Source organism: Medicago truncatula, chromosome 8 (genome assembly GCF_003473485.1).
Source record: "Medicago truncatula cultivar Jemalong A17 chromosome 8, MtrunA17r5.0-ANR, whole genome shotgun sequence".
Lineage (NCBI taxonomy): Eukaryota > Viridiplantae > Streptophyta > Magnoliopsida > Fabales > Fabaceae > Medicago > Medicago truncatula.
Genome location: NC_053049.1, coordinates 49,438,186 through 49,461,843, shown reverse-complemented (window position 1 = coordinate 49,461,843; position 23,658 = coordinate 49,438,186). Strand labels below are relative to the sequence as shown.

At 33.6% G+C, this 23,658-nt stretch overlaps 4 protein-coding genes across 6 annotated transcripts; 2 read left to right on the top strand and 2 right to left on the bottom strand.

Moving 5' to 3' along the window:
- Nucleotides 1-932: 932 nt before the first annotated feature.
- On the top strand, nt 933-2,698 carry LOC11412399 (ADP,ATP carrier protein ER-ANT1). The gene is made up of 3 exons (XM_003631065.4): nt 933-1,156; nt 1,248-1,919; nt 2,013-2,698. The coding sequence occupies exons 2-3, from the start codon at nt 1,272-1,274 to the stop codon at nt 2,316-2,318; spliced, it is 954 nt and encodes a 317-aa protein (XP_003631113.1). The 5' UTR covers nt 933-1,156; nt 1,248-1,271; the 3' UTR covers nt 2,319-2,698.
- Nucleotides 2,699-5,813: 3,115 nt separating this feature from the next.
- On the bottom strand, nt 5,814-7,967 carry LOC11415767 (tubulin beta chain). Its single transcript, XM_003631063.4, has 3 exons — nt 7,318-7,967; nt 6,940-7,209; nt 5,814-6,788 (listed from the first exon to the last, which is right to left on the bottom strand). The coding sequence occupies exons 1-3, from the start codon at nt 7,712-7,714 to the stop codon at nt 6,115-6,117; spliced, it is 1,341 nt and encodes a 446-aa protein (XP_003631111.1). The 5' UTR covers nt 7,715-7,967; the 3' UTR covers nt 5,814-6,114.
- Nucleotides 7,968-9,260: 1,293 nt separating this feature from the next.
- Nucleotides 9,261-11,911, bottom strand: LOC11415766 (pentatricopeptide repeat-containing protein At2g01390). The gene is made up of 2 exons (XM_003631061.4): nt 11,137-11,911; nt 9,261-10,905 (listed from the first exon to the last, which is right to left on the bottom strand). The coding sequence occupies exons 1-2, from the start codon at nt 11,792-11,794 to the stop codon at nt 9,899-9,901; spliced, it is 1,665 nt and encodes a 554-aa protein (XP_003631109.2). The 5' UTR covers nt 11,795-11,911; the 3' UTR covers nt 9,261-9,898.
- Nucleotides 11,912-20,899: 8,988 nt separating this feature from the next.
- On the top strand, nt 20,900-23,658 carry LOC11408123 (WUSCHEL-related homeobox 1). 3 transcript variants are annotated; one of them, XM_039828549.1, is made up of 4 exons: nt 20,900-21,662; nt 21,803-22,060; nt 22,201-22,289; nt 22,997-23,658. In XM_039828549.1, the coding sequence occupies exons 1-4, from the start codon at nt 21,455-21,457 to the stop codon at nt 23,453-23,455; spliced, it is 1,014 nt and encodes a 337-aa protein (XP_039684483.1). In that variant the 5' UTR covers nt 20,900-21,454; the 3' UTR covers nt 23,456-23,658. The 3 variants fall into 3 exon arrangements, with proteins under 3 accessions (XP_039684483.1, XP_039684482.1, XP_003631107.1); XM_039828548.1 differs by having other exon boundaries at nt 21,800-22,060; XM_003631059.3 differs by having other exon boundaries at nt 20,901-21,662; nt 21,740-22,060.

Genomic DNA, 23,658 nt, shown 5'->3' with positions numbered 1-23,658 from the left:
TTATAAATCTTGCATGGAAGAACAGGTATTAGCTGCCAACCGAGGTTGTTTGCTGCGGTAAAAAAAACTTATCGGATGAGTGAAAAGATGCTCGTCATCACATTGATTCGACAGAGGTTGTTCGTTTAGCAAGTGTGTTCTCGGTGGCAGCCCTCTCTTACATGATTCATCAAATGCAACCTCGATGTTTCATTTTTCTATATGCTAAAACGAAACATGAGTTGATCTTCATTTAATGGATGAAGTGAGTTTTGCCATTAGAGTCGAAACATTTTGGTTATAACATGTCACAATTAACATTGGAGAAGCAATAAGACTCCATGGGGCTATGGAGAGGACCATCAAGTTGACATTCAATAGCGTTATTTTTTGTATAGGCTCTAAAGTGCTATTCGATGTTTGTAATCACTCTCCTCATTATTTGACGAAAATAGTTGTTAACTTTGTTAAATGTAGATACTTTGTTGATGTCTTCTTTAACAACTCTCGTTGAAGTTTTCTACATGAAAGACTAATATAATTGGAGTTCATATATGCTCCATTTACCGCATGATCCATTTAGTTTATTTAAGGTCCTAGATGAATGACATGTAAACAAAAAAAGATTCAAGGGTTCCAATTATATAAAAAAAGGCTTAATTGCACTTTTGGTCCCTATCTTTCCAAAAATTGCGATTTTGACCCCTTAACTAATTAAAATACAAAACAACCCCCTATGTATTATCTTTGGCAGTTTTGGCCTACAAGATCTTTTGACTTAGTCTTCGCTGACATCCACATCCCTTAAGTGAGGTGACCATTGTGAGTATTACTATTTGAGTCATTGGATCATCAATAAGAACTTTTATTAAAAATAAAAAAATTATAAATGCTCTTAGAGATTGAGATTGAGTGATTTAAAGCTCGTGAGAGAAAAAAATAAAATAAAAATGAATATAATAAATAAATAAATGTAAATGAGGTGCTACTGCTAGTGTATACACGAGGATTACGAAACAGATTGATTGTTTATTCATGAACACAAAGATTCCTCCGACGATACATTGAACGAGTGACGCACGCAGCGTTAAAAATAAAAATAAAATCGCGGTCTTGATTTTGTTGGAAGAGAAGGGGAAGCATGTTGCAATCCAAGTAATAAATTCATTCGATTCAGGTGCCCTTCTCAACTTTTTCATTAAATTATTATTATTTAGTTATTATAATTCTGCTTCTGATTCCGATTGCTTCAAACCATATCATATCAGGATTAGTGGGAGGGAAGAAGAGATATGGTTAAATCATCAGAATCAGAATCAGAATCAGAATCATTTTCAAAGGATTTTGTAATGGCAGGAGCAGCAGCAATCATATCTAAAACTGCAGTGGCACCAATTGAGAGAGTGAAGCTTTTATTACAAAACCAAAGCGAAATGATTAAAAGAGGAAATCTCAAAACACCATACCTTGGTTTGTCTAATACCTTTAATAGAGTCTTTGCTCAAGAGGGTCTCCTTGCCTTTTGGAGAGGTCACCAGGCCAATGTTATTAGATATTTTCCCACGCAGGCTTTCAATTTTGCATTCAAAGGTTACTTCAAAACCGTCTTTGGATTTTCCAGAGACAAAGACGGCTACATCAAGTGGTTTGCTGGCAATGTGGCTTCAGGCAGTGCTGCCGGTGCTACTACCTCAATACTTTTGTATCATTTGGACTTTGCACGTACAAGATTGGCCACTGATTCACTTGAGTGCCGTGCCACTGGTCACCGTCAGTTTAAAGGACTCATTCATGTATATCGTAAAACAATATCAACTGATGGTTTTGCTGGCTTGTACAGGGGTTTCGGTGTTTCAATATTTGGAATCACCATGTATCGAGGAATGTACTTTGGGATATATGACACCATGAAGCCTATTCTTTTAGTTGGCCCTTTTGAGGTAACCATTTATAATCACAGGCAATGGGAAAATATGGGTCTAATAATTAATTGCTTCTCTTGGCTCAAATTTTTTTTTATTTATTTTCTTCAGGGGAACTTCTTTGCTAGTTTCTTTTTAGGTTGGAGCATCACAACTGTATCTGGTGTCTGTGCATATCCTTTTGACACATTACGCCGGCGTATGATGCTAACTTCCGGACACCAAAACAAATATTATAATTCAATGCATGCATTCCGTGAGATTGTTGGACAAGAGGGTTTCTTAGCTCTATTTCGAGGAGTCACTGCAAACATGCTTCTAGGGATGGCGGGAGCTGGGGTGCTTGCTGGGTACGATCAGCTAAACCGTATCTCATCTAGACACAGTAACTGTAATGAAACGAACCAAAGATTATGAAATAAATGACTGAATCATGGTGGAATTTTCAAGGGAGAAATACATTTTTGGACCTAAAAATCATATTTATCTTTGAGAAATTAGAATGGGTATTATGGCTCTTCATTTCAAAAGTTTGGTTGAAAGGAGCACATACACCAAACAAATGTATGGATATGATACCAGCCAAAGGTATTTGTTCTAGTCAGAGTTTTGAATAGGTCCTTAGATTTCATTCTCCCTTTTGTTAATAGCAAATTCTTTAGTGCCTTATTGATACACAACTAAGGACAATTGAAAAGGTATTTAAGACTGTAAATGCAGTTAACTTGTCTGTTCTGGTGAATGCTGTTCATACGAGGTTTTTATTTAATTTACAATATCACGGCCAAATTTTTATATGTTATTATGCAGATGCTATAACATATAAAAATTTGAGTTAGTTTCAGCTGCTTTCGTTTTTGTTACACTTTACACAATTTCTGAAACCTGATATTTTTATATCATCAGCTACAAAATTATTAGTATTTTCTGGTGTTGTATTTGACTTGATTTCGTACTCTATTGACTGGTTTGTTTGACATGCTATGCTACATTACTTTTAGAGGAAACTCCAACTTAAATTGAAGTAAATTTATAATTTTTTTTGCAAGATTGTTAATTTGAACTTAAAAACTTCTTTTTACCCAAATAAACTTAATACATGCTATACGGTTTTTTGATGCTTCATAATATGTTGTAGTCTTTCTCAATGCTAATAAAAATTGTCACAGCACTGTTATTTTGTGTATTAATTTTTTATGAAACAAGTTATCTTTTTGAATATAGAGTTAAATGAATGGTCTAAGATATTTTTAACAGTTTATGAATCGTCTAGCAACACTTAGGAAGTAAGTTGAGGGTTTGTTCTAACTTTCTCAATGTTGATGTTTATGCAATCTATACGGAGAGTGATACTTTGTGAATGGGCTATTGCTAACTTGCTTGATGTTGAGATTTATGCAAACTATACATAGCCTCTCAACCTTCACAATCATTGTGATTTCTAGCTAGACATCAAAACTTTCATTCTACCAAGAGAATATGATGTGCTCATTGCTTTATTAGCAGCAAAGTTGAGCTGCTGCAAATTGAAGAAATTGAAATTTGAAACTCATCTCGCCTAAGAAACTTGATTAGAAAAGCAGAAACAGAATAACACAACTGAATAGCCACAAGTAAATCTTAACACCTTTCCAAACGTCTTATTCACAATCGGAGTCTGATATCACAAGTAACTCTGGCTTCAGAGGTTGTAGGTTGTGCACCATGAAATTCAACACATGAATCTTTTTGAGGCCAGATCACATTTTTGCTGGCAATGTCCAAGACTTGAGTATAAATTACTGGTTCTATCAAATCTCATTTCCTGTCAATCCTAAAAACTAAGCAGTCATGTTCCCCCAACGACGAAGAATATAGTTGGTGTTATTAAATTTGCTGGAAATAATTCTTGCTATTTTGAATTCCATATTAGATGATAGTTTATGTTTGTTAAGTTAGTTAGTAAAGCAGTCATGTTTGTTACGCTTCTCATTTGTCCTTGTATATAAACCTTTCTCTTCTTCATTAATAATCATTCAAGTATTTATTCAATATCAATTTATTCATCTCTGGTATCACATCAGTAGCAAAAACACAAGACTGTTGAACTACCCTGAACATTTTTTTTCTCTTCACAATCTTTCTTGTTACTTTTCTTCTTTCCGCAATGGTCGATCTTGTTGATTCTTCTAGCCAAACCAACAATAACAACCACATTTTCATTGATGATCCTATCAACAATGATACTTCTAGAACTCCAAAAGATCTAGGCAGGGATGGGAATATGCCAGACTTATTTTTAAACAGAGAAGGCTCTTAGACCCACCAAGCCGGCCTAGTAAGTAAATATGAATAATATTTTTTATTACTATCACTATTATATTAGGTGTTGTACTCTGGATTAAATTCTAACCTCCTATATAATTTAAGTTTATTAACCTACATTTATTTTTTTGCATATTTAAATTTATTATTGTAAATTAGAATTGAAATATGATATTATATATAGTCATATTCTCTACAATGTCATGTTAAATATTCTCAAGGTCAAAATAAAGGGATGTTTCAACAAGGACATGGTCATGGAAGAGAAAGAGGATTCACCAATACAACAATGGTAACAAGGTATGCAGTTTGTGTGAAAATAGGCCATACTGTAGAGTCCTGCTACTTCAAACATAGATTTCCTCTAGGCTTAAAATTCCGTGACAAACAAACCTCCATCAACAATATAGAAGGAGAAACATCAGACGACACTGCTGTTTTCTCAACACATAATGACACCAATTCTGCTCCTGCATCCAACTCTTCCAAGTTTCACAATCTCTATAACACCACACTTCTGATACAAGGCGGGCCTGGTGTTCTAGACGTGTATGTCAGGCACATGTCAAACACTTACCAAAATAATAAATACACCATTGAATTATGTTATTTTCCCAAATCATTATCGATGTCGACGTGTCTGTGTCATGCCCAGTGTCCATGCTTCAAAGTTCACAATCACTTCTGGTATGTACAAGAAATTGCTGGTTCCACTGAATCATATCAGTACCTCAATCAATTAAAATGTGAATCACAATCAAGATATCTCTTTTTCTTCTTTTGATTGAATTATTGATATTGATATTGGTGCAAATGACCTTGTTTGTCATTCCTTATAAAACTCTCATTCATACCATAACATTAAACTGTCATTCCTTGTATCACTTCTCGTCATTCTGGTACCATATTATGTTTTTCACTGATTTTCTTCTTCGTGGTGTTTTATACATAACACATTTTGAATTTATTTTGATTTCTGCCTTTAGACTTGCTAACTCACTGCATTGCAAATTTATCTTTGATCAAATTTATGTCTTATTCAGGATCAGCATTTCTAAAAGATGATTGTTCATGCTAAGGCCAATCATCATTTGTAATTCTTGGATCAAACAAATAGTCACATTTTAGATTTTAGAGGCACTTAAAATTCTTTTTTGTTATAAAGCTGTATCTTCTGATTTTGATCATTGGCACTATAGATTAAGCCATCCCTCTGCTACAGTTTTACAACACGTTAACCAAATCCCTTTTGTTACCTTTTCATCATAAAGCATTGGTGATAGTTGTCATTTTTCTAAACAACATACACTTTCCTTTTCCTACAAGTCATATTAAAATTGCTCCTATTATTTAATTAATCATCATGGACATTTGGGAATGGGGTCCCATGTCTATCCCATTTGTCTATGGCCACAAGTATTTTTTTACCATTATAGATGACTACTAAAGGCACACTTGGTTGTTCTTGATGAAATCGAAATCCGAAACCCAATGGGCTACTAATCGGTTGTATAAAGCTGGCAGAAATTTGGTTCAGTAGCAGAGTTAAATCAGACAAAATGTGAGCTATATATATATGTGGCAATGACATAGAAACTGTTTGGAAAATTTTCTTATAAGAAACACTTATCAAACTTCCTCATTTAGCTTATTTAAAATTAATTTTAAAAGCTCAATCCTAACTTTATATTGTTAGGCCTTATTGTAAGTGACTGTCATTATATCAAGAAACTGTTATTGAAGGGTACCATTTGTATGAAAAGGTATACGAAGCACAAGTAGAACTACCAACAACAACAGCAGGAAACCACAAACTTAATCATACATTAAGAAAACCAAAGAACGTGAATATATAATTATCCACGAAACCTTGCTTGCAGTATGTGAAGCATCAGTTTGTAGAACATCTTCAGCTTTGAGCATCTTCTTCTTCTTGGTAATCATCACCATCTTCATAAACTGGGGCATCCTGGTATTGTTGATATTCAGCAACAAGATCATTCATATTGCTTTCTGCTTCAGTAAATTCCATTTCATCCATTCCTTCTCCGGTATACCAATGCAAGAATGCTTTCCTTCTGAACATGGCAGAGAACTGTTCACTCACTCTCCTAAACATCTCCTGTATAGATGTCGAATTGCCAACAAATGTCGAAGCCATCGAAAGGCCTCTAGGTGGGACATCACAGACACTGGACTTCACATTATTGGGAATCCATTCAACGAAGTAAGAAGAATTCTTGTTCTGCACATTCATTACCTGTTCATCCACTTCTTTTGTGCTCATTTTCCCTCTAAACACCGCTGAGGCTGTTAAATAACGGCCATGGCGTGGATCCGCCGCACACATCATGTTCTTGGCATCCCACATCTGTTGTGTAAGTTCTGGTACGGTAAGTGCACGGTAGTTCTGCGATCCTTGAGATGTCAGGGGAGCGAAACCCACCATGAAGAAGTGAAGGCGTGGAAATGGGATCAAGTTCACTGCTAGCTTCCGCAGGTCTGAATTTAGCTGACCCGGGAATCTTAAGCAACAAGTCACTCCACTCATTGTTGCTGAGATCAAATGATTCAAATCTCCAACTGGAAAAAATTAATTTGGTAAATCATATTCAAGAACAAAAGATTTCATATATAATATAACATGAGGTGCTCACTTAATTATACTACATGCGATCAATTGCCATATAAATTAAATTATATGTATCTTATACTATATGTTATAATTACTTACAACTTGGTGTGGTGAGTTTGAGGGTCCTGAAGCAGATGTCATAGAGTGCTTCATTATCAAGGACCATACACTCATCGGCATTCTCCACCAATTGGTGAACAGAAAGTGTTGCATTGTAAGGCTCAACAACTGTGTCTGACACCTTTGGAGATGGAAAGACAGAGAAAGTGAGCATCATTCGATCAGGGTATTCTTCTCTGATCTTTGAAATGAGTAGAGTTCCCATTCCAGAACCCGTTCCTCCTCCCAAGGAGTGGCACACTTGAAATCCTATATTTATCAATCACAATAACCAACATCTTTAAATAAATTCTGCATATTCTTTTAAATTTTAATAAAACTTTATAGTATTGTGTTTATCCTATGATGTTTGATTACCTTGCAAGCAATCACAATTCTCAACCTCCTTCCTTACAACATCAAGAACAAAGTCAATGAGCTCGGCACCCTCAGTGTAATGACCCTTGGCGAAATTGTTTCCGGCACCAGACTGTCCAAATACAAAGTTGTCTGGTCGGAAAATCTGCCCATAAGGGCCGGACCGGACAGCATCCATGGTGCCAGGCTCAAGGTCCATCAACACTGCCCTGGGAACATAACGCCCGTTAGATCCCTCATTGTAATAAACATTGACTCTTTCGAGTTGTTGAAGTTTGGAGTTCCCTATATATTGTCCTATGGGGTCAATCCCGTGCTCATCGCATACCGCTTCCCAGAACTTTGTTCCTATTTGGTTTCCACACTGTCCTCCTTGAATGTGAAGAATCTCACGCATTTTCAACACTATTAATCAGCTAACTAACTTAGCAGAGGCAAAATGGAAACCAAACTGATTTTTCAGCTGTCAAATTCTCCCCCTTTACCAGGGCTTGGACTTGGGAGAAGCAAAGGTTGGTTTGGCTGCATATATTTATAGTGAAGGATGGATCAAGTGAACGTGTAAATGGAAGAAGAATAAAAGAGTTACATATGACTTGATTGCCCTTGGAAAATGAAGGGTGAGGATGAGATCACACAGTGGAGGATTGCTGAGAGATGGAAGGAATCAAATGTTAAAGTTGAATGAATCAATGATTGCCACATGTAGGCTGTTGCTTGCAAAACCGCCGGCCTTTTCAACATCGCTAAAAATGTCCATTTCTCATCATTATATTTTATGTAGTACTAATAGTAAGGAATAAGGAATTGTATGGTAATGGCAAATACCACTTGATAATAAGTTATTAAGTTTATTTTCAATATGCTCTTATCACTTCTTCTATTTGTTTATTTATATGATAACATCAGCATTTTTTTTGTCTGTTTATTTATTTATATAATAAGATTAGCATCTCTTTTGACAATATCAAGGGTGATGCCACTTGGGAGGCTTAAACGACGTTTCTCTTGTCCATTCATTCCAAGGTGACTACAACGGAAAAATTGTGATGGAAGAGTTAAAAGAAAGGGATGGAGAAAGGAAACTGGATTTGGGAATACATATCGTAGTCAACAAGAGTTAGGGGGAAAAAGTTTGAACTATTCCACTTTCGGTTCCACTAACTCACGATTCACAAACAAGGCCAGCAATGAATGTATAATAAAAGAACATCAACTATGTTTTTGATATGGAGGGCAGTGTAACTCAACTCATTTGAGCTATTGGATAATGAGTTGGAGGTCTTGAATTCAAACTCTAATCTAACTATCCCATTAGAAAAAAGAAAGGAAAAAAAAACTCTGTTTTAGATATGGTTCATTAGAACTGATTTATTTGAACAGGCCTATCAAGATGAATAATGTTATCTACTCAACTAAAGGTTCATCAGAAAAATAATGATATCATTGATTCAATAATAACTCGCCAGACGAAGGAAGGAATCCTTCCTCGTAGGTATATTCACAAATAAAAAAATGCCATAAATGATTTTTTGAAGGATTAGTACACACGCACAAACACGAAAAAGACGAGGGGTGAAAAGATATCACTTATACTCCCGCCGTTCCTTTTTAATTGTCACATTTTGACTTTTTACACAAACCAAGACACTAAATGTATTTCACTACTTTTGATACAATAACTTATGTTTTGCCTATAATATCCTTGATTATTTATTATCATATTTCATATATTTTTCTCTCTCCAATAAATTATTAAGGGCTTTATAGGAAAAACAACATTTAATGTTACATTGAACTTTGAAAGTGACAGTTAATTGGAAACAAAAAAATTCTGTAAAAGTGACAGTTATAAAGGAACGGAGGGAGTATACAACAACAACAATCAAGTTTTATCTCACTAATTAGAGTCGGCTACATGGATCAAACAACATCATAAGTCATAACGTTAAAAAATATATCACTTATATAAGTAGGTTAAATATATTATGTGAAGCCATTGTCTATGACAGGAAGGTAAGTTCTAATCTTCCCATGAAAATGGTAAGATGGAAATTTGAGACAAGGATCTTGCTGATCCATGTAATTGGCACCTGCCCGACTGAAAGAAAATTTAGCATTGAATTAGACTTGTTTGCAGAAATACCATGGATGCCTACGAAGTAGAAGAGATACTTTGACAGCGATCATGTTTTAAGTCGGGGATTTTCTGGTAAGTGTGATAGCTGTCCTCCCACAGTTTAACAACCACACATCCTGTCTCTAGCTGGGACATCAAAATTATAAGCATCTGGGAAGGGAACATCCTTCTTGTTTTATGCAACATATGGCTGCCCTGAAGAGCACAAGCTTCAGTTATATATTCCAAACCATTTCCTGCAAGATGTTGCAAAGGTAGACACGTCCAGTTACGACCGTGTTGGCATTTCTCATGAACTTGATCTTGGATAAAAACATCCATAATTTCTTGACAAAAAAAGCAGGTGTCAAGCAGCATAAATGGCACATTTCATTCTCCAATAGCAACTACTCACCATGACCTCAGCTTGAATCAACAATGAGAATTCTCAATGCATCAAAATCAAAGTATTACATCCCCAGCAAATAGAAGGTCGCATATCCTTCCCTCTGTGGAAAGATTTTCCTGAGAACCAATATTAGAATTTAGGTTCTTCTTTGCTTTCCTATGAACTCCTGCTTCAGAAAATCTGCCATTTCTTTCCAAACCAGCTACTAATATATTAAAAGTGCCCGACGTAGGACAATTTCCTTTCTGACACATGATTTTGTAAATTTCAAGCGCCTTATTAACTCTTCTAGCAGAGAAGTAAATGCTAATTAAGGCAGTGTACGTAGCAACACACTTATGATTATCAGGTAATAGATTGAAAATCTTTAAGGCAATAGATAGCTGCCTAGCACAACCAAGCCTATAAATTAAAAGCGAAGCCAGATAGATTCCAAGAGAATGTCCAGCTCTAGTCATTTCCCCAACAATTTCCACCAGTTTTGAAAACATATTTGATCTATTCAACAGTCCCACTAAGGAAAGATATCCTGTTCTCTCAATACTTATTCCCATTGTTACACTGTAGTTGAAAGCCAACAATGCACCATCAGGTCGACAACAATTACAATTTACCTCTATAATGGTTGAGATAACCTTATTATCTACAGATATTTTCTTATCCATCATCCCTTGAATTAAGTGGTCAATAGCAACAACATTTCTATTTCTCAAGAGAACCAATAAAAGCTCTTTATCTATATTAGAAGAAGAATCAGCAATGACCGTGTTTCTGTCATGTGCCTTCTCCTTAAAGCTACTATCCAAATAAAAGTGTGGATTGACTTGCCTTAGAAGGGTATCACTCTCACCAGCAATTTTTAAAGCTTCCATTGCTTTGACATAAACACGGTAGCGAAGAACAAGACGGTTTTCTTTCATATACTGAAGTATTTTGGTCATGAACACAGTCCCACAAACTTTAGAACACTTGTCGATTAGAATATTACATGCAGCTTTATCAGGTTCAACTCCAGCCTCTTGCATCTTTTGAAAAATCTCAAGAGCTTCTTTGCATTTTCCTAAAATCCACGAAAGCAAAAAATTAAACTTTTGATAAACATAAGACTGAAAAACTAAGGACAGGTGATAAGGCGTAGCAGTTAGAATTTTTTTCAATTTAACCAAGCAAAAAGTGCACTGCATAAAAGCTATCATTGTGATCTGCTGAATTTTAAAAACCAAAGCAGTACGTTATTTGTCTTATTAGTTCATTTAGACAATATAACAAACAGGTTGAAGGCAACACTAACCAGAGGCAATAAGATGGTCCATTAGAACTGTATAAGTGTAGCAATTTGGAACGCAGCCATTGTGAAGCATCTCCTTGTAAATAGCAGTAGCTTCCTTCACTCTGTGATTATCAAAAAGAATCTTTATAAAAGCAGTATAAGAAACAACAGTAGGATAGCAGCATCCCTTTGATTTCATTTCATCCCACAATGCAATTGCTTCATCCACATTCCCAGAAGTCGAAAGCCAATGCATCATTGAAGTGTAAGTAACAGAATCAATCTTTATCCCTTTCTCATGCATTTGATTGAAAACGTGTTTCATTGATGAAATTCTCCCTGCTTCACCGAAAATATCTAGCATGGTTGTGTAAGTGAATTGGTCGTGCTTAAACCCTTTGAGACGAGAAGCCCAGTTGAAGAACAACCACGCTTTCTCCATTGGAGGGTGTGATTTGAGAACCTGATTGACAGTGTATGAGTCCCATTTCAAAGGGAGATTTTGAAGCTGTTGTTGAGCGGAATCCCAAGATGAATACTTTAGGGTTCTGTAAATATTCCCAATTACGTTCCTCATGTACTCTCTGCTGCTGGGTACTCTCTGGGAATGAATGTTTTTTGAAGGAACGAAGAGGTTTTGGAGAAATCCATGAAGCTTTGAAACTCTCATTCTGCTCATATTTTAATATCATCAAGCTAAGAAAACAACAGAGAAGGTATTATCAACATGGTGAAGGACATCAAAGACTTGTGGTTAACCAATTCGGAAGTGATTAATCACAATCTTCATGCTTTCAAATCTAAATGTAATTGAACACCTGAAAATTATAGTTAACCACGTCCAAATTTGCAAGTAATGAACTGTAGTTAACGAGTTTTGACTAAATGTAATTAACCTATTGCATGAATTGCATTACCCACTTCAATCAGTTGCCGCAAAAATTATCTAAATTTGATTGTACAAAAATCATTTATGAGGATAAAAAATGCAAATACTCAGAAACATAACATATTTACCAGACCCTCCTTGAAATGTGACTCATTGACAGAATCAAACGCGTCTTTAAAGTAATACTTAATACAATTGACAACAGTAACACGATCATGCTCTCGTGCACTAGTTGAGTTCTTGCCAGACAAAGGGTGAGAAGGAAAAGAAGGCAACGATAGTAGTTGTCTAGGTTTGGGACCATCTTTAGGTACATCCAAATCCAATCGAGCAATGTTGTTAGAAACTCTGATTACTTTATCAACTGAAACGGGCTTCGGGGGACGAACTCTAGAGTAGTGCCTCACTAAGGATGACAACCATGAACGACCATTGCCGTTTCAACATCTGTCAAATTGTTTTCGTATAAGTTAGAAGTTGTTTTCATAAGCTCAACCATAAAACAATTTTCTAACAATTTATTAACTATAAGGCATTTTGTAAAAAAAATTAAATTTTGTTTTAATTTTTTTGAGTTAAACTAACATTAGGGTTTTAAGTTAAACTAAAATTAGAGTTTTGAGTTAAACTAAGATTAGAGTTTTTGAATATAATTAAGGACACAAGCCTCTATGCTAATTAAGAACTTAACAAATTTTATAAACATGTTGTGTTGATTCAAGACATCAAAGACTTGTTACGTGAGAATTGTCTCTTCTGCATCGTCCATACATTTATGAAAGGCAATCAAATGTTGATTTCACGGTCAAGTTTGATGGTTATCCCATCTCTAAGCTCTTCTTTCACGCTTCTTCTCCTCCAAGACTTGAGGATTGTAACGGATGCAAGAGGAGCTTTCCTTCTTAATGTAATAAAAAAATTTACATGACTTTTTGTTTTGATTCATATCAATAAAAGCGGTAAATTTGTTGTAAGCCGGGAAAAATAAATTAATTTTTTTATGTTGGTGTATATTAGTTTTGTCCAATTTTGTAAGAAAAATAAATAGTTTTGTCCAAAATACCAAATGAAATTGTCACATAAATTCACTACGGTACATATCTTAGTCAAGTTTTTATTGGACAAACCTCCACCCCTGATCCATGTGATATCAACCTGCCTAAAACACGAGCCAAAATTAACTTGAGACCCACACAAAACTCCTCCCCAAAGCTTCGTAATAACATTTCAAGCTATTATTATTTGATTTGGCTCCTTGATTTTCTTGTAATGGGGTGGGGGGGATTACTTAAATTTCAGTACCCATTGCCTCTCTTGCTCTCTATTGAATCTTATCTCTCTCTCTCTCACACACACATTCTTACAAATTTCTTCATAAATACTTCCATTTACGCTTCATCTACCATCAAACATTACCACAACATCATCAATTCCCATTCACACTTCACTTGAAAAGCCACGTTCGGCTGCCAGTGGACAACCGTTTTAGCTGTAAGTCAATTCTGCATTAACTAATTCCAAAACTATACTAGTTGATTATGAATTGCATGCGATGCAGTTTGTATGAAAATACTTCCACTAAAGCCTCCAATCAATTGTGATGCATTTGATAGCCAAATCATTCACTAATCTAGTAAATAATGTATATGATTTGACTACGTTTTTTTTGGTGTGAACAATCTCACAAGTATTCAAACTTAATGACTTCTTATATATTTGCCATTAAAAAAGAAATACAACTCATAGTTCGCTATATATGCAATATTCTATTTTGTCAAAAAAAAAAAAAATGCAATATTCTATATTAGTATTAATATAAATGCTAGATACATCCAAGGGTTAAATAAATTATTGTTTTTTATAAATATAATACTACATTTTTGGAAAATGTTAACAAGTGTCATAAGAGTATTTGATAAAAAACTTAAAAACTTCATCTTGTAAATTGTGTATTCAACTTATTGAAAGATTAAAAAGCAACTTTCGTATGAAATTTAACAATTATTTCATTTATTGAAAGATTAAAAAGCAACGTTTTCACATGAAATTTAACAATTATTTCATTTTTTGAATCCTTAACAAGTGCTTTAAGATAATTGTTAGCATAATATATATATATATATATATATATATATATATATATATATATATTTTAGTTTCTTTAAAGAAAATCTTCAAACAATGGTCTATCTTTAAAATATTTTTGATATCTACTTTTAAGTTAACTCATGTGTTTCTTTTAAAAATTTAATTTTTTTTTCAGTCTGTTTAGTATACTATAAAAATATTTCTTACAAAAGTTTATAATTGTTTGACAATGAATGAATTACATATTAGTGGTATATATATATTTTTTTCTTATTGATATGGTGTCCGTGCCTATATTTATACTGTTTCAATTAAGACTGTATTTTTGTAGGCCAACCTTGATAACAAATATAGCAAACAAAATAAGTATGCAACACCGAACTTCCTCATGCCCAATTTTAGATCCCATTGATACTCGATTTGTCACTTCATGATTCATGTCGGAAAAGAGAAAAAGAAAAAAAGAAAAAAAACTGTTCCAGCTGCTGCTTATTACAATCAGTGGTCACCCATCACAGAATTTATAATTAATAGTATGTGTTTGAAACGTTCATACTCTATACGCTTGTGAATTGTCACTTTTTGGGTGGAAATTTAATGTAAAACAATTTAAAAAATATTGTAGTTCTAAACAGGGCCGTTTATAAGATTTTAGTTGGCCCAAAGCAAACCAACAATTTAGATTTTAAATAATGATTATATAAAAAGTTTAAATTTTTAAAGTGTGGAAATAATTTGTTTGAAGATGATAGTTTTTACTACGTAAATATATTATCCAACAAAAAAATCAAAATTTATAATAAAAATTGAGTGTTTATTTGATATTCAAATGCTTATATAAAATAATTCTTACAAGCATTACTAGATGCAAAGTCATTAATAATAATATGTCTACATCAATATGTTCTATTATATCAATACATAAAATGGCTAGATCATTCAACCTTTTTTGCAATATTGACAATCTCAACTAGTTTTTTAATAATTGTAACTTTGAAAATCTTCTATAGGAAATGTGAGATTCAATTCCCTAATAGGCCCCTTTTCAATTAAATTGAGTTTTTCAATACACTCCTTTTTTCTTTCCTTTTTTCATTACCCGATGCATGCTTTCGCGAAAATATTATATCATCACAATAAATTATAACAAGGTCAACAAAGAAATAAATTCATTACTAACAACCACCCCTTCCTTTAGAGTTTAAGTAATTATTTTGGGACTAATGAACCTCCAATTCTTTTGTTGGGACCCAGGTTTCATACTTAATTTTTTAGGTCTAGGACGGCCGCTCTCCTTGCCCTGCCTCAAATACGGCGTTGGTTCTAAATTCTAATGAATAACGACGGATGGACGAAAACTAGAGAGAATTCCCTCTCTATTTGCTATCCTATTTTACTATTATATATACGGTTGTATCTCTTTCATTCTTCAAAGAAAGGAGATTTAAGGTAAATCTTTGAACCAAAGTCATTCATCTAAATAGTTTTTCTCATTCACTTTTATTTAAATAAGTGATTTAGTTATCTTATTGTGACATTGTTCTGTTCGTCGTCTTTGTTCAATTTGTTTTGCTTTCGATGTTTGTTACGTTCAGATTGTCAGATCAGCTTCGATCTAGAGTAGATTCAATAAATGACATTGCCATATTAGTGTCGTCAATGTTTCAAATCATGAGACACGATAATTGTAGGTTTATGTATTTTGTCGTTTTATGTTATTAACACGGACGTTGTAGTTAGCTTCGAGATTCATCATTTTTGTTTTTAGCAAAATTGTATAGTATCGATATACTTTATCAATTTGAATGAATTAATATCATTTATTTTTAGTAAAAGAAAATGACAGATGAATGATCATAGTAAAAATATGATCTAGACCATCAGATTTGTAACCGCTATTGACTCCTCACTTATATAAAGAGCATTTCTCCCTCACTTCATAATACACCACATAGTTTTATTGAGTTATTGAGAACTCCCCCTCCCGAGTCACTTCTCCCATTTCTTTTTTGTCTATTCAGAATTAAGAATGTTCTAAAGATTATAGTTTCTTTCGAGATATAATGTCATTTCAGAATTAAGAATGATTTTAAGTGAATAGTCTCTTCAATAATTTCAATCCTTTCAAAATTAAGACTATTCTTAAGCCATAATCATTTTTCGAGAAATATTATCTCTTTGAAATTAAGGGGTAGCTCTTGGGTGACATAGAGTTCTCTTTCTAAGAATGATAATAACGTCATATTTGAGCGGTTGCAGTACCACAATAAAGTGGACACCGATCATTAGATCACATTTGAATGATATAAATACCATATTGAAGATGTATTTTGAGAACGAATCTTATGCAATAGGACTTCAATGACTGAAAATATTTTTGAATTGTTTTTAACTGTTTTTTTTTTTTTGGAAGGAGAATTGTTTTTTACTATTGTTCCAACAAACCCTCACACCAAAATTTAAGGCGTCATAATGTGATCAATGTAATATTCGGTCAGAAGATTTCAAGTTGGATCTGAGTAATGCTTGTGGATATCGCTATCAACAAAAAGATGTGTTTGAGCTTTTGGTGGTTCAGATTAAATTCCTCTCAAGAAAATGGTTTTTGGGTAAGTAAGGGCTTGTTTGAAATAGTTTTTGTTTTCAATTTTTGAAATATACAAGTTCTCTTTTCATAATGGTTATTCTTTACATGTTTTATTTTTTTAGTCTCAAAAACATAAAAATTCAAAACAGTTTCCAAAACTGTAATTTTAAAAATATTTTAGCAAATAAGTTTTTAAAAACTAAAAAATAATTTTTGGGAAGTGTTTCAAACAGGCTCTAAATCTTCTTGCACCTTGAACGAGTTTCCTTCTTTTGCATACTAGTCTGTGTGTGTTTTTTTTTTTTTTTTAAGGATGGTTGTAGTTTTGTTCTTTGCATCTTTAATCTGTTCTTTGAATATCTTTGTTTATGCCTTACCCGTGTTTTCCCTTTTTTCCTTATATTACATTTTTTATCAATTGAAGGAAAAATATATCTCGTGGTCCTTTAAATTTGACAAAAAAATACCGGGTTAAAATGAAGAAATCTCTCAGATATTTTAAGGCTTAATTGCACTTTTGGCCCTCTATATTTCAAGAAGTTGCAATTTTGGCCCTCTAACTAATTAAAATACAAAACAGCCCCCTATGTATTGGATATTTGGCAGTTTTGGCCCCCTAGACCAATTTTGACTTGGTCAACGCTGACGTGGCACTTAAAAGCCGCCACGTGTGCATTGTTTTAAATAAAAATAAATAAATAAAACCACATATAAATTAAAGAATTAAATAAATGAAGGAAGGAAATCGTGTTCCAAAATCTGATTCTCCCTCTTCTTCCTCTCATCTCTCTCTAAAACACTGATTCTCTCTCTCCAAAACCCTTTGTTTCAAAATCTTGAAGCTTTATGCCACTGCTTCATCACCACCATGGATTTGCTCCGATTGAATCTCTCTCGTATTCGAATTGTAACCAGAAACACGAGGAAGTAAAGTGGCATTCTAATTTTTCAAACACGGGTAAACTAGTTGTAGCATTCAGGAACATAGTTGATGAGGAAATATAAATAGAAACTATCATTATGCTTTTAATAATGTAAACAGTATGTGATTGTTCTGATTTTTTTGGGAGTTCATCAAATTGATAATACAGGGAGTTCTTATTCATGCATTCAAGGTAACATGTAGGAGTTATTGTGTCTCGGATGAGGAGTTTTAAAACACTTTTTAACTGATTCAAGAATTGATTCAAGAATATATATTCATATTATTCAGATATTCTTGCATTATTCATGCTGACACTGATAATATTGCATTTATAACTGCAAATTAACAAATAACTGAGCAGTTTATAATAAATATGCAGATAGGAAACGACAGAGTAAGGGAGGAAAAAAAGAATTTATATATAAATATATCAGGCTATTGGATTGTTAGGGAACAATGGAGGTGTAATTCTTATTCAAGTTATGTATAAGCAACATGCAACTAATATAGCTGCCTTGTTTTGTGCCCTTTATATATGTCAAAGTGCATGTGATATGCTCCTTTTTCTTTTGATAAAAACGAAACTTTCGTTTCGTTCAATAGAACATTATTTCATTATCGTTCTTGCATTCAGCTACTTATCCTTTTTTCAAAACTACCAAAGATCCAATACATAGGGGGCTGTTTTGTATTTTAATTAGTTAGGGGTTCAAAATCGCAACTTCTTGAAACATAGGGGGCCAAAAGTGCAATTAAGCCATATTTTAAAAGAATATTTTTTAAATAATGATAAATTAATGTTTATATTTTATATACTCTAAATTTTAAGAATAGTTTAATAACGTAAACTGCTGAAATTGAAGAATTCATATAAACCTTCTAAAATTCTCCTCCAATGTAATTTTTAAGTTCCCCAGAATTGTATTAGAAAGAAAACTAAACCCCTAAAACCTCCACTCCGAGGACGAACTATTTTTTCTACTTAATGTATTCTTATTCAAAGCTCTCTTGTTCATTCCTCTTCAAAGTCGCAATTAAGAACATTGATCCTAATAGTAGTTGTTAGCATAATATTAAATTATTTACAGGTCTTGTGGCTTTATAGGGGAAAAGGGTGAAGCTGTCCGTTCTGAAATGTTGTCCCTTGGCTTGGAGTGTGATTGCTTCCATCATGTTTTGTCGTTGCAAGATGCTAGCAGCTGCAGCTCTTGGGAAATACAGAAATTCTCAATTTTAGACTAAGACCAGTGTCACCTGATCGATTTTTTATGAAAACAATGCAATTATGCGTGTACCTGTGGACATACTTTGTATAATTGGCTTAACTTTTATAAACGAATCTCAACTCTAATATTATCAAGGAATCAAAAGCTGTTTTTCTTAATTCCCCCCATGCTTTTTCTTGTTTCCAAATACTATTAGTATATATGCAAAAAAAGTAGACATGTTTTGCCTTTCATCTTTCTTTCACTGAAACCTGTATAGTATCTACCCTTTTCCCAATGCATGTACCAAATTTAATCGTTACCTATTTCAATTGATTTTTAACACTACACAGCTCACAAATTGAAAGAGTCTCTTTATTTAATTACTTTGTTGGCAAAAAAAATAAAAATAAAAACTAATTAGTTTTACAAACTCTGCTGCATAACTCTAGGAGAAAGTAGATACATGTAATCATCAAATTAAAGATTCACGGGCAACATTATGCAATGGTATAGTATAGTATAGTGTACCTAAAATAAAGAAAAGAAAAAAGAATGTATTGGGTACTAATTGGCTTGATTCATGAAATAGATACATATGTTAGTTATGAGGTTTGTTTTTATTATTGTTTAAATGTACTAAAGGACGACATGTTGGTGGAGAATAAAACATTCCCATCCTATCTATCTATCTATATACCTCCCTCCTAACTCCTAAGTCTAAGTTATATATATATATATATATATATATATATACTAAACACCATTGACTAATTGAAGCTGAAGCCTAAAAAGGATGAAAAGTTTAAAGTTTATGGGGCCATATATATATATCCTAGCAATAATATATTTGACAACTAGTAGCTAGCTAGCAATGACAATGAGAACAGAAATGACAATACTGATTAGGGCTTTTATGGACAGTGCAGTATGTTATGTAGTGGGGAGATGAGATATGCACAATCAATATTAGAGAGAGGGGGGTCACAGACACAATAGACACATTGCTCTGTGCTGTGGTTTAGTAATTTGCATGGTACTTTACTTACTTATCTCATTACATATTTTGCATTGCATGCACTAATAATAAATAACAGACATACAAATAGTAGGGATTCAGAATTTGCAGTTAGTAGGCCCTCTACTCAACAAAAAGCTAGAAATAATTAATCAATTATAGCTTTCAAATTCCACTACTATATCAGCGGTGGCAGAGTCTCACACACTAGCTCGAGAATTGAGTCATTCCATCATAATGACCAAGGGGTTATACCTAAGAGGCAAACAAAGAGAGAGAAAGAAAGAGAGGACATGGACAGTTTTGTTTATTACTGAACTACCCTCCTATATATGGCCATGTTCAATTTAATTCAATAAATGACTCTGGACCATGGAAGCAAGATTCCAAATAAAGTAACAGTCATTATATTTTTTCTAATTTTCTATCTTCACTTCAAAATAAATTTCACATTTCTAATGCACAGTCATTTTTTTCTTTTCCAAACCACATTTTTTATATATTTTAATGAATTATCTTTATCAATTGAGTTATGTTCACTAGAAATTTATCATTTAAATGTAACACAATCAATTTTTTCTTATGAAAAAACTATCAACCGTATTGAGAATTTATGATTGAATTTATGTGTAAATATCGATTATGAAATTTCATACTAAAACTCAAGTGACAAGAACATATATACTTGTATGATTACAACCATTTAAACATATATCATTTGAGCAGTCACAAAAATATATATTATTTAATTATTTTCTTTGTTCATATATTTTTATTTAAATATCCATGCTAGTTGCAGAATTGGTAATATAATACTGTATGTATGTATTTTATTGAGAAAGAAGATACATTATATGGTATTATCAGATCGTAGAGGTGAAAAAAGAAGAAGTATTCGACTTGAACCGTACATGCAAGGAGATTGGACAGCAAAATAGACAAAGAAAAGGGTGAAAGAGGGAGCAGTTCGGATTGAGAATTAGTGTGAAAGGCACGAGACGTAAAAGAGAACAATAAATGAGTGATGAGGCTCATGATAACCCTCATCATCGTCACGTCGTTTTTCATTCTCTACTCCCAATAACAAATCAATCTCCCAGAATTCCACGCTTCTCTCTCTCCCTCCTTAAAGCCTAGTCAACCTCATCTCATCTTTTGTCCCATATTCATCCAACAATATTATACCATTCTCTCTCTTGCAATTCATGTGACCTAGAAGAAGAGTTCATTCTATTCAGTCATCAATCTCCATCTCCTCAACTAATTAACAATGGTTATGGTTTTTGTTATTACCATCTCATAGCAGCATCAATCAACCTATATATGCCATATATATGCACCCTTTTCATTTCAACTAGCTAGCTAGGTCTTGCCATTTTTATTTTGGTCATTGCCACTCACTTCTTTTCCCTTTTTTCTTAACTTCAACTCCATTTCAAATTACCATAACCACACTCACTACCAAAAATATTTCTATATCTAACAACTACTCCCACTTTTCCATTTCAATCCCCTTCATTTATTATATGTGTTTTTTAACACAGTGTTTATAGCTAGCTAAGTAACTTCATTCCTTCTACTATTTATAATAATTAGCCTTTTAGTGAGAAAAGCCCTAGTTGACAACATGTGGATGGTGGGTTACAATGAAGGTGGTGAGTTCAACATGGCTGATTATCCATTCAGTGGAAGGAAACTAAGGCCTCTCATTCCAAGACCAGTCCCAGTCCCTACTACTTCTCCTAACAACACTTCAACTATAACTCCTTCCTTAAACCGCATTCATGGTGGCAATGATTTATTTTCACAGTATCATCATAATCTGCAGCAGCAAGGTATATACTCTTTTCTCTTCTTATTTACACTTACTATATGTATGTTTAAACTAAAAGTGTCATGATATGTTTTATAGCATCAGTAGGAGATCATAGCAAGAGATCAGAGTTGAATAATAATAATAATCCATCTGCAGCAGTTGTGGTGAGTTCAAGATGGAATCCAACACCAGAACAGTTAAGAGCACTGGAAGAATTGTATAGAAGAGGAACAAGAACACCTTCTGCTGAGCAAATCCAACAAATAACTGCCCAGCTTAGAAAATTTGGAAAAATTGAAGGCAAAAATGTTTTCTATTGGTTTCAGAATCACAAAGCAAGAGAAAGGCAAAAACGACGGCGTCAAATGGAATCAGCGGCTGCTGAGTTTGATTCTGCTCTTGAAAAGAAAGACTTAGGTAATTATTAATTAATAACTGTAATTATTGTGTTAGAGGAATATCCTTATTACATACATACATAGATGACATGCTTTTTCTCATTCTTGTTGGTTGAGATGTAAAGTTATATTCTTTTTTGTTTTTCTTTTTGTCAACAGGCGCAAGTAGGACAGTGTTTGAAGTTGAACACACTAAAAACTGGCTACCATCTACAAATTCCAGTACCAGTACTCTTCATCTTGCAGAGGTCTATTCTCTCTCTAATATTTATAATAATATCTTACTTTGCTTTCATTCATCATCATGCATGTATGTACTAAACCAGACAAATACCATCTCTTTTTCCTTTACAACTTTGGGTTGGGACATTCCTCCCTTAATCAATCACCAAAAAGTCTTTTAAGGAATAATAATCATAAGGATCTTTATCCACCCACTAAGCACTGATTATATGCATAGAGAGAGAGATTAGATAACTAGTAAAAAGTAGTAACTTATATGCAGCAATGCACAAAGTAACTAGGTATAGGGGAAAGTAAGAAAGGACCATAGTAGGTAAGAAAAGAAAAGGTTTCGTTGTAGTAGTAATTTGTTGGGAAATGAAAAGGGTCCTAAAAGCTGCATTCCTTCCTTTCTGTCGGGGCTGCTGTTATGAAACTTAGCTGGGCTTTTGGGGCTTGTGCATATTCATTCAAGTCAAGTCAGTAGCTTTTGGGCACTCCCCCATTCCATTATTCTTCTTTCTATGAAATGAAATTTAGAGACCACCAAAACAAGACAACCCTCACCTTCACACCTTTGCTTTAATTTGACTTCACATAGACCAACATCCACCTTTTTTTTTTTTTTTTTTTTTTTTTACTTTTTTGAGTGCATGCTCATTTGAAATTCGTGCATGCCCTATGTTTTAGTTTTTGAGTTGAGGTTAATTAAATTCTTTCTTTGTTTCTACAGGAATCTGTTTCAATTCAAAGGTCAGCAGCAGCAGCAAAAGCAGATGGATGGCTCCAATTCGATGAAGCAGAATTACAGCAAAGAAGAAACTTTATGGAAAGGAATGCCACGTGGCATATGATGCAGTTAACTTCTTCTTGTCCTACAGCTAGCATGTCCACCACAACCACAGTAACAACTAGACTTATGGACCCAAAACTCATCAAGACCCATGAACTCAACTTATTCATTTCACCTCACACATACAAAGAAAGAGAAAACGCTTTTATCCACTTAAATACTAGTAGTACTCATCAAAATGAATCTGATCAAACCCTTCAACTTTTCCCAATAAGGAATGGAGATCATGGATGCACTGATCATCATCATCATCATAACATTATCAAAGAGACACAGATATCAGCTTCAGCAATCAATGCACCCAACCAGTTTATTGAGTTTCTTCCCTTGAAAAACTGATTAGAAAAGACTTTGCTTTTTTGTTTGTTAGGTGTTGGATTTTGTTGGAAAGTGGCACTGTTATTATTGTTATTGATGTTATGTTTCAAGAAATTGGTGATGTAATAGGACACTGAATTTGAATCAAGTATTTTCCTTAAAATGCATTTGGACTATGTTGGTTCAAGTATTTAAATAATAATATTCTAAAGGGTTGGTGTTTA

Coding starts and splice junctions, on each gene's coding strand:
- LOC11412399 (XM_003631065.4), top strand. CDS start 1,272: ATGGTTAAATCATCAGAATCAGAATCAGAATCAGAATCATTTTCAAAG. Junction 1,920..2,012: donor TTTTAGTTGGCCCTTTTGAG/GTAACCATTTAT, acceptor TATTTTCTTCAG/GGGAACTTCTTTGCTAGTTT.
- LOC11415767 (XM_003631063.4), bottom strand. CDS start 7,714: ATGCGTGAGATTCTTCACATTCAAGGAGGACAGTGTGGAAACCAAATA. Junction 7,210..7,317: donor GAATTGTGATTGCTTGCAAG/GTAATCAAACAT, acceptor TGATAAATATAG/GATTTCAAGTGTGCCACTCC. Junction 6,789..6,939: donor CAAACTCACCACACCAAGTT/GTAAGTAATTAT, acceptor AATTTTTTCCAG/TTGGAGATTTGAATCATTTG.
- LOC11415766 (XM_003631061.4), bottom strand. CDS start 11,794: ATGAGCAGAATGAGAGTTTCAAAGCTTCATGGATTTCTCCAAAACCTC. Junction 10,906..11,136: donor GGACCATCTTATTGCCTCTG/GTTAGTGTTGCC, acceptor CGTGGATTTTAG/GAAAATGCAAAGAAGCTCTT.
- LOC11408123 (XM_003631059.3), top strand. CDS start 21,455: ATGTGGATGGTGGGTTACAATGAAGGTGGTGAGTTCAACATGGCTGAT. Junction 21,663..21,739: donor TCATAATCTGCAGCAGCAAG/GTATATACTCTT, acceptor TATGTTTTATAG/CATCAGTAGGAGATCATAGC. Junction 22,061..22,200: donor TCTTGAAAAGAAAGACTTAG/GTAATTATTAAT, acceptor TTTTGTCAACAG/GCGCAAGTAGGACAGTGTTT.